The sequence below is a fragment of the Pyxicephalus adspersus genome, chromosome 3, assembly GCF_032062135.1.
Source record: "Pyxicephalus adspersus chromosome 3, UCB_Pads_2.0, whole genome shotgun sequence".
Taxonomy (NCBI): domain Eukaryota; kingdom Metazoa; phylum Chordata; class Amphibia; order Anura; family Pyxicephalidae; genus Pyxicephalus; species Pyxicephalus adspersus.
The window spans coordinates 157,096,107-157,106,423 of record NC_092860.1 but is presented as its reverse complement, the minus strand read 5'-3'; the positions used below and the strand labels follow the sequence as shown (position 1 = coordinate 157,106,423).

The following is a 10,317-nucleotide window of genomic DNA, read 5'->3' as shown; positions in this document are numbered from 1 at the left end:
TAAATAAAATTGTGCTAACCCAACAGTGCCTTTTATTTTTCTATTCTGTAAATATTTGAAATATTCAGTTTTATTATATGATTGCAAGATCTTTTATTAAAACTAAATTCACAGTCGCGCTTACCTGGCCAGAAGCCTCCTCCGTCGTGTGTCACTTCCATCACCGCCATGGCTGAGCCTGAGGGGAGGAGCTTGGACAATTTCTTCGCCAAACAGGACAAAAAGAAGAAGAAAGATAAGGGCAGTGTAGCCGCCAGCAGGGGAGCTACGAGGCCGCCGGACGCCTCTCAGCCCTCGTTAGTATCTCTGGGTGGAGGGCCCAAGAGCATGAAGAAGGACAAGGCCAGCAGGAGAAGGAAGATGATGAATGGAAAGAATTTGAACAAAAAGAAGTTGATTACAGTGGACTTAGGATTCAGTCATTACAGATAAGCAACGAAAAGGAAGATGACGAAAATGAAAAGAAGGAAGAACAAGGAGCCGATTGGGAAGAGGCAGGTGGTTCTGGCGCAGACAAGTCACAGGGGCCTTGGAATAAGGCTGCAGCTCCTCAGCCAACTGTAAATCTTGTTACTGAAGTTGAAGAACCTGTACAGCCCAGTGGTGTATATAGACCCCCTGCTGCTAGAGTGTCTACTACACCACGGAGACCCCAGGACCCTCCAGAAATTTTTAGTGATACCCAGTTCCCATCACTACAAGCCACTGCCAAGCATATAGAGTCCCGCAGAGATAAAGAAATGGAGAAGACCTTTGAGATAGTTAAGCATAAAACCCGTGCCAGAGAAGAAGCGGCAAAGAACCAGGCTCTCCGACTTCAGTTGGACAACCAGTATGCTGTTCTAGGTGAACAGTAAAGCCCTAAAAAAACAGTTTAAAAAAGATCTTCGATATATTGCCCACTAAGGTACACAAACTACAGCTCTTGAATGAGATCATCTGAACTATCTGATCTACTGCACAGCGCACTGGATGATGCAAATGACTGGATCCAACAATGTTCAAAAACTTTACAGAATCATCTTAACACTTGCAATGCTACGCATTCTTCCCTGCTTCCTTGTTGTGGGAACACATGTCTTTTATTAGACACTACCAGCTGAACAAGAATCAAGTTGTGTTCAAACAACTCATCTAAAAAGAGAATGAAATAGCAGCAATCATTCAAATCTGTTACGCTGAGCCTGCACAAGGTTGACTACCTCAGTTTTGCTATGCTCATGGCGGACACCACAAGGATTGCCGTCTTGGATAAAGCAGAGATTGTATGTTTGAAATGGCTCCTTTCTGTTTGGGCAGGGCTATTAAAACAAAACATTGCATCACATTTTACCATAGTCTGCTTTGTGTCAATCATTTAAGTGACCTTTTTATTATTTCTTAGGATGGGTAATTGACATGGGTCTATATATAGTCTAGTGCAAAGCTGTAGTTTGTTACCTTTTTTAAAGGGTTACAAAGCAAGAAAGAAAAAAAAAAGCTACCAGATATATTGAGAACTGGCATGGTTTCTACTGCAATGCCATAACTGCGCTCCACCATTATACCGTTCTCAAAAAATACTGTTGGATACATTGAACTCCAACTTGTAGGATTTCTGGCATGATTGAGGAGCACTGCAAACCTGTAACTTCTTTATTCTGCAACATGTTGATCTTCCTTTTGCTGAGCACAGAATAGCAGTCAAAAACCACCATCCCTCCAATTTCTCCCCAAAAGTGCTGTCACATGAAAGGGTCATACATACACAAGCTGCTGATGGTATCCAGCTTGTGGGTAATGACAGAACTTGTTGGGTACTTGGTTCATCTCGCACAATGGATATGGGGGTAAAAGATTTTTACAATTCTATGTCCAGATTCCTATTTTGACAGTCACAACTATATGTAGAATCTCCAAGTTAAAAGAAGCTACTGTGTTTCCCCGAAAATAAGACCTACCCCGAAAATAAGACCTAGTGTGCTTTTGGGAGACAGTGTCTTATTTTCAGGGAAACACGGTAACACTTCTAATTTGTATGTATGGCAACTTTTTCATTTGATCTCCCCATGGAGTGTCATGCAACATTGTTAGTGGAGTTTGTGTTTGTCAAATTGTGTTCCAGCTGCTAGAATCATGGTAGAACCTGCTCTGCAGTAGTGTTTGTGGGAACAAGACTTTATTCATTGTGGTATGAGTGTCCTTTCAAAACAACTTGCCTTTACAAAGGTATATGCAGGAACTATAGTGTTTCTTCGATGGGCTTTGACCTTTTAGTTGGGGATGGAGATGTATTTATCATTTTTGTAATGGCTGATTTATACAAAGAACAGTTCTTCTTTAACGCTCCTGTTTCCCAGTGTAAAGCTAAACCACATATTTTTTCTTGCTTTACCATTCCTATATCTGTGACTCTAACCACTCATTCCACACACTCCATCGCTCCTACAAGACAAGTGTTCACCAGTCTGCCTGACTGAAAATGCTTCAGCTTGGCACATTATATGCCAACTAAACTGAAATTTAGCCTAACATTGGCAGAAGTTTAAATGTTTTCCAAGTGATATGTACAGCTAGTCTGTAGGAGGAGGAAAGTATTGAATGGGGTAACTAGAGTTCCATTTGTTGCTCCAGAGCACATGGAAGTTATGTAAGCAGTGACTTTCTGATTTCAGTATGGTAGATTTTAGTGACAAGGAATACAGTGGCATAACATGGGGGAATGTTTAAAAGATGTGTTTATTTGTTACATTATAAAAAGTGTGTAAGTGATTGAAGAGACCCACGTAATGAGAAGTATTTGCTGACCGTTCACAAGACCTTTGATATCTTGCAGCAGTAGTTCTGCACCCACTTCTTTCCCCACCTTTTCCCAGGAACCCGCATACCTACTTTTTAGCAAACTTTGGGAAGATTGGTGATCATTTGTGCTACATAGAGGGGGTGTCACTGCCGCCATCATCCGGTGCTTTGTTGTGTGTGAGCTCCTACTGTCAGCTTTTCATGGCATGAGTAAAAAGGGCCAATTCAGTGAATGTAAATCATGGCTGGTAATTACAACAAAATGGTTTTTAGAGTAAATTTAATGTTTTTTTTGTTTTTTATTGGTGGTGTTGGGGGGGGGCTGTTTCATCACTTTGAATAGTCAATATTTCTCCTTCTACAGGTTTGCTGTTTTTGGAATTTCTATTTAGTGAACACTGACTTTGCATGGATCTATCACGTGGGCCCCTGTGCATACTATATCCTATTTAATGTACAGCGCTGCGTAATATGTTGGCGCTATATAAATCCTGTTTATTAATAATAATAATAATAATAATAATATTTGACTTACCAGTAGATCTGTAGCAATTTTCTGAAAAGGATGTGACTGCCACACTAGATGCCAAGAACAATGCTTGTGATTTGAGTATACTGCATTTTAGCTGCTGTGCTTCTTTGAAATGTAATAACTAATGGGAAAAATTGTGAAATATCTGTTCTGTTGCTTATGACTGAATACTGATCTGGCATTTTACCCCAGGTCATAGAATGGAATGGCTTTTACCTTGCTTGTATATTTTTAAATACATTCTTTGAGTAAGGTCTGTGTATAGATGAACCTTCAAGAGTCAGCTTGGTCAGTGTTACCTGAAATGACAGGTATTAGTGTTCCATAGTTTACCATCCCCCTTTTCCCTAAGCATTTTTCTTCCTTTGCAAGTATCAAACAACTAAGGCTTTCCATTAAATGCTGAAATTTTAATTATCAACTGATCCTCCCTATATTTTTTTTTGTTCCAGAATATTTTAGATATTTTGAATTGCGCTTAGAGAGTACAAGGAAGGTTCCTTCACAGCCTGCACTGAACTGTGAACAGTCCAAATCATTGCCAACCAACAATAGGTCTATATTGCAGATATCTAATTTATAAAACAAAGGATGAAGGTATTTATGTGGAATGCGTGGTAGACTGCAACAAGTAAATTTTCACTTGGCAAATTTAGACTTAAGTTTTTTAAGCAGTTCTGGTCCCATTTTTAGAGACTACGTAACTGAACATGTGAATCTCTGGTTTTTATCATGCTGTGTGATGGGTAGTTGAATTGTCCATTAAAAGGTGTCTCAGGCATGGACTGGACAAAAAAAGAAATCTGTGACATTAATAAAATTTAAAATTGAAAACTAAAAACTAAATTCACACTCGGCCAGCAATAAACACCTTAAATGGTATATATAATAATAAAATAATTATAAATAAAGAGGGGCTCCTATAAATAGGAATAGACAATATGAGATGGAAGGCACCTATTCCAAACCATAAAGAGATTCAAATCCTGTTCTATAAAGATCGGTGTACAGGTAACAATGAAAACCTAAAAAGAAAGCACCGGTAAAAAATGACACAAACACATATACAACATATATAATATTTAACACTAACATGTGTGATATCATGTAACTAATTATAACAGTGAGTCCCAGCCTTTCATACCGCAATGAGTCACAACACAAATTCCAATAATGATCCCAGCTAATTATAAGAAGGATTCCAAGCTGGAGGTGTCATTCACTCGGGTGTAAATATCGCTTTCAGCACATAAATCCAGTTGTTTCTTTCTGTAACAAATTTCAGTTTATGTCCCCGGCTCCTGGAATTATGTGAATCCTTTCTGAATCTACAAATGTTATTTTTTCAGGGTAATTATCATGACACAGCTCATGTCTGGCCGCAGGAGTGCCAATGATTCCGTGAGTAATACCATGGATATGCTGAACAATGTGGGCATGAAGGTGAACCCTTTGTATTTCCTGCATATCATTTTTAACTAACATTTTGTTTTAACAAGTCCCAGCCAAATAAATGAATGAATTTTGATGCAGTCATTTATTGTTCATTAAGGACTTTCCAATAATAATAAGTTACGGTGAAGAGTGTTGACTCTGGGAACATGAGATATCAGGTTACATCCAGAGTTATTGACAATGAGCTGTTCATTTCCATCCCGATTGGATGACAGTCCATACACAGACAACATACCTATTCTCAGCATATCACTAGATGGCCCCCCATTCAACAGCAGACAACCCCAAAATGTGGATGAAGATATTCTGTTCTGTACTACACTCTGCCATTAGATGAGATGGATGTAGGTGTCCTGTAGTGCACTGTGCTTTGCTCACTAAATGTTGCCATCTTGTACAAAATCATAAGAACACCTATAGTCTTTTACCACTGGATGTGTTTCTTGTACATTACACCAAGATATGGGTGCAGGTAGTGTGCACTGTACTACACTCCACCATGTTTTGGGTGTAGGTATCCTAAAGTGTACTTATCACACCACTAGGTATCTCTATCTTAGAGGATCTAACACAAAAATTATTGGTGTTAAAATTTGGTGAAAAACAGTAGACAAAAACAATTGGGGTGATCCTGACCTGGATTTTTTGTGTCTTCTGCTTAGAATGGGAAACCTTCTACCCTTATGCATACCACCATTGAATGAATTCCTGTACATCTGTTCAAGAGTTTTATCAGCCCAGTACAGCCAATCAAGATGGCTGAAAACTGGAATGAAGAAGAAGAAATGAAAAAGGTTGGCAGCACCCAAGATGCAACGAGGATAGGTGAGTAGCACAGGTGGGGTCCTGAAAATTTGATGGCTCTGATGAAAAAAAAACAAGAGAAGGACTGAGCCTAGTGTAGGATTTTGAGGCTTGATGTGCAGGAGGCACAATAGGAAGAGGAGAAACTGGCTAGGTGTAGAATCCTAAATTTCTTTAGTCTGTGGAGGAGATAAGACAAAAAATGATAAAGACGAGATGAGGAGTGAGGTCGGTATAGGATTGTAAAGATCTTATGGTCATGGCTACAGAATAGTTTTCACAAGTTAGTTGGAGGCGTTTTCTTCCCAGCTAAACTTCTTGTGGACTGGTTGGCTTCTTCATCATCTCAGTGTCAGGGAAATGAAGACAGTAAACATGATATATTACCCTAAAGCCAGGGTACCCCTGCTTCCTCCACAGACCACTCTCTCTGAGGGTTCAGATTATCAATCCTGTGAGCAGTTGCTGTGCACAATATGAGTACGTTTCCAACACAATGACTTGTGACAAAAAGAAAAGTCTACAACAATGCCCCTCCATATTGTGTAGAAAGGGCTCAACATAGAGAGCACACATAGACAGAGTGAAACCCAGTGGAAGGAAGCAAGATTGGAGGCATTGGACTTCTTTTTACACCACTGACTCCAACTTTTGCTTATTTTTGCCATTTAGGTAAAATGAATTAGCAGAGCTCCGTATGAGTAAGCTGCAGGTGAGAGCCAGTTTGCCTTATCTCCATTGGTTCCTTGACTAACAGATGAATAAAGGGAATAGTTAAATCTTCCTGACTGATTGATTGTGTAACACGATGGGGATTGTGGGATTGTTATTGCACCCAGTGGTTTGATTAGATGGCTATTGGTAGATGGGCCTTGCAAACCCCCAAATAAAGCAGCAGAGGGTGGGGGTCACAGAATGTTAACAATACATCAACCTTCCCTACTGACTTGTGTACATACAGTAATGGAGCCAATAGGGCCAATTGTTATATACCTAGAATCTGTTGAGGTGCAAAAATGAGGGGGGAGGTATACAACTTTCCCCCTTATTAATGCGTGAGATCTGCCAGGATATTCCTGGTACTCCAACATTTAAATCTCCTCCATAGTGGTTGCCATGCTTCATTCAAAATACATTAAAATAAAACTGTTACAATGAATTTTAATTAATGTTAATCAGTTCCAACAAACGTGCAGATGAAACAAGGATCATATTTTATAACTTGTTAAAAGGGAAGTCTGCCGAGGTGGAGAGTAGGTGTGTGACTGGTTGGTGTCCCATCAGAGATTGGGAATGATCAGGGTAAGGTCTGGTATTTTCCAAATTGTTTATGGTGGTTCCATTGTCACAGGAATGTTATGCTTGGAGATGGAGTGCCGTGTGCTAAAGATGAACTCATTTAAGTATTGCCACGTTTCCTTGATTGGATCAGTGTATAATGCTGAAACTAGTAATTGACCTTGAGTGGCCATGGTAGTAACTGATATTACCCATTGCTTGGTATGTGTGCTTGGTGTGTTCAGCAGACATTGAACTATACAGATACCTTGCAGTAGGCCTGGCCTCTGATCTCAATGGAAACCTTTCGGACTTGAAGTACTTGGAGTTCATTAAACCCAATGAGGTAAATCACCAAAGAGCAAATGATGCACTTAATGCTCAGAAAGTTTTGTTTTATTTATTAGGCTCCACAGATGGGAGTCCAAGAGGAACATATTTGTCCGTGTTTAATGAGCCTTTACATTTTCATAGTCATAAACATACAACTCTGAACTGGGCATTTCTCATTAATATGCAAATCATGTCCATACAGAATTCTATATATACCAGAGTACGGAAGGGGAGCTATTGATGGGGAAAAAGTCTCTGAATCACTTTGTCCACATTGGGCACTAAGGACATATTGTATCTCCGCAATATATCATCTGGAATGAGCTCCTTTTCCGAATTTTTGTGTTTACAATGAAAGGTGATGGCCGTATCTTGTGCTAGATTCTCCGACCTTCCTCTGTGCTTTAGAACTGAGTGGATGGAGGTCTGAAATACCTCTCTGGGGTTCACAATCAATTTGCGGCCATTGAAGAGATTCCAATTAATAGGTTCCCGAGGAGCATGGCGGAGAATATTGACCCCTGGAACATGAGGCCAAAGATCAAATTCGGAAGCGTTAACTGGAGTGGGATAGACGTGATTCTCTATGCCGAAGATACTTGTGTATGGATATTTATTCTGGAGATTCTTCATTAGTGAAGGCCAGTCCCAGTCCTTGACTGGAAGAATAATTTCATCAATATCATTGAGGAGAACAAACTTACTTTTGAACATATTCCTGTATATACAATCATTTAGGGCTGCGGTTTGTCCAAAATAACCAATCTGAGAAGTGAGTCCTTTGACAAATCGCCATTTGTTGGATGTCTGAAGATAGCGGTCTATTGGCCATGGCACCACATCTACAGTTCCTTCATGAATGTAATGGCGTAACACCTTATCTACATCCGGAGCACAGCTGGTGTTATAGATGGTGACTGTAGAAGCCCCCAGAATTTTGTACATCTCAATACTCTGCACCATTTGGAGGACATTGCTGTAGTTTCCATATAAAGTAGAAATACAGACTCTGAAATTGGAGGAGATTTGCTGTGGTGGATTGTTTTCGACTAAAAACAGGAAGTTCTGATTTGTGTCTGTGGAATCGGGTGAAAAGAAACTCATGTACATGTAAACACAACCAGGGGGCTCTGAACATAGAAGATCCGCCGTTCCATATGGGAACCCAAACCTGTCACTGTGAAGACCTATATTTGCCCTAACTGACATGTTCTGATTGGTGGAACAATGGAAGATGCAATAGAGTTCTTTCACAGATATATGGATGATGGCGATGACCCGGACTGATTGGCCAAGTCTAGGCTCATAATATGGAGCGATGATGAATGTTCGATTATCCAGAGCTATAATGGTTTCTCTGGCAATGTGAAGTTCCTGAATTCTCTTCTGTATCGTATGATTGAATTCTACATCGTAGGAGTAAAGAATGACGGCAAAATACACAAGTAAGGAGAGCATGCAGAAAATGCATCTAGAAGGTTTCTGCATTCTAGTCTCTTCAGCTGCAAAAATAAGGAAAAAATCAGAATGAATGTAAATTCACCAACATGTTTTACAGCGCTGTACAGAGGACACGCTTATATTTTATTTGGGTTTAAGGGTGAGGAACAATATTTTGTGCTGACTACATTATAGATTTACAACAAATTTGTTTTAGTTTAAAAAAAAACCCCATGAATCTGCAAGAATGGTTTCATGACCTTGTCCTAGTTTAGCTCCAAAAGCCTTGAAAAAGAATAAAAAAAGGTCTATTGAATTGCCCTCTGTACCAGAAGTGTATGAGTTATGGTTCCTGTATGTGAAGAGCATACAACCTACACATCCTCACATCATTGGGGTCATACGGTTCCTCCTGACACCTTTGAGGGGGGAGTTTTGCTATAGGGAGGAGGGCTACAAATTGTCCTTCTTGAACAGGAAGAGGAGAGCACACATTTGCTGCCACCTTTTCCTGTCCATGAAGATCCCAGCCTTGTTTAAGGGTCTGGTTTTAGGATTGGCAGCTACTGTCAATGACGGCCTATCACAACAGAGTAAAAATAAAAGTATTTTTATTTTCAACATTCAAAATAGTTTAAAATGCATTGATAAGGTTCAGGTTCTACGCATGTTTGGAGTGAGAGAGCTGCAGCTTTGTTTATCCCACAGGATAGCATTCTCACCTTCAGAGACTTGGGTGAAGACCAGGCCGGTTCCTTGATTCTGCACCTTGAATGTTTTCAAGGCTTGCAAACTATAATATTCTGCATCTATCTCCTGACTTGGTCTTCTCACAATTATGTTTTGCCTCCTTACTGACAGTTTGCCTGACCAATATCTGAGTCCTCACAACTATCCATGGAGCTTAACCTGAAGATACCTAGATCTTAGATCTTCAACACATTGTCATTGTGGCTGATCATCTACTGGCTCCCTCTGCCTCCCTAGCCGAATCTTCTGCCCAAGTTCTGTACACTCCAGCCACAGTTTTCTCCTGCAGCCTGCACACTTCATCTGCCACCATTACCTTCATCCTTGGCTTGCTCATTTCTTCTGAAGGAAGAAAGAGATCTGATGACCAACACTATGAGGACTTTTCTGAGTCTAGAAAATCTTTACTGCCAAACTTGTCTGGAACAACAAGACCCTTGTTGGATACTGGACATATCATCATGCATTTGCATTTACCCTCCATGTAACTATAGGCCTGGCATTATGTGCAGCCATGCATGGACAAATGAACGCATCCATGCGCATGCATATTACTCTGCAGACTCACCACTTCGAGGTCCAGCACCCAATGTTATTTGGTCCACTTTCTGTGAGTGTGGAATGCCCCACCCCTGGGGAGCATCAAACGGCACTAACAGTATGAAGATGTTGGAATGACTAGTGATTTCCATTTTGGGTCACTGACTGTTTCGGGCTGATTCACCAAGCAAAATCTGAAGCTCGCACATTCGTATTCGCGATCCAAAACCGGAAGCCTTCGATCGATTTATCAACCAAATTGCAGGGCTGTTAAAATGTTTTAAACATTTATATTAGCTGAGAAATAAGCATATTTTTACATGACTTAATATTTTCAGGTTTAAAAAGAGTTAATTGATTTCATCTCTTTACATACGCGCCTACCTAAACGCATATGATGCCAG

The 10,317-nt window shown here is 40.1% G+C and overlaps 2 protein-coding genes across 2 annotated transcripts; one reads left to right on the top strand and one right to left on the bottom strand.

Annotated features, from left to right (window-relative positions):
• Positions 1–153: 153 nt before the first annotated feature.
• On the top strand, positions 154–860 carry LOC140327859 (protein CDV3 homolog). The gene is given in 2 exon segments (XM_072407167.1): positions 154–343; positions 346–860. Coding segments are annotated over 2 exon segments (687 nt in total). The 5' UTR covers positions 154–168; the 3' UTR covers positions 858–860.
• A 6,557-nt stretch (positions 861–7,417) lies between these two features.
• LOC140327606 (uncharacterized) lies at positions 7,418–10,065 on the bottom strand. Its single transcript, XM_072406991.1, has 2 exons — positions 9,942–10,065; positions 7,418–8,685 (listed from the first exon to the last, which is right to left on the bottom strand). Exons 1-2 carry the CDS (start codon positions 10,063–10,065, stop codon positions 7,418–7,420), a joined length of 1,392 nt encoding a protein of 463 aa, XP_072263092.1.
• Positions 10,066–10,317: the final 252 nt, after the last annotated feature.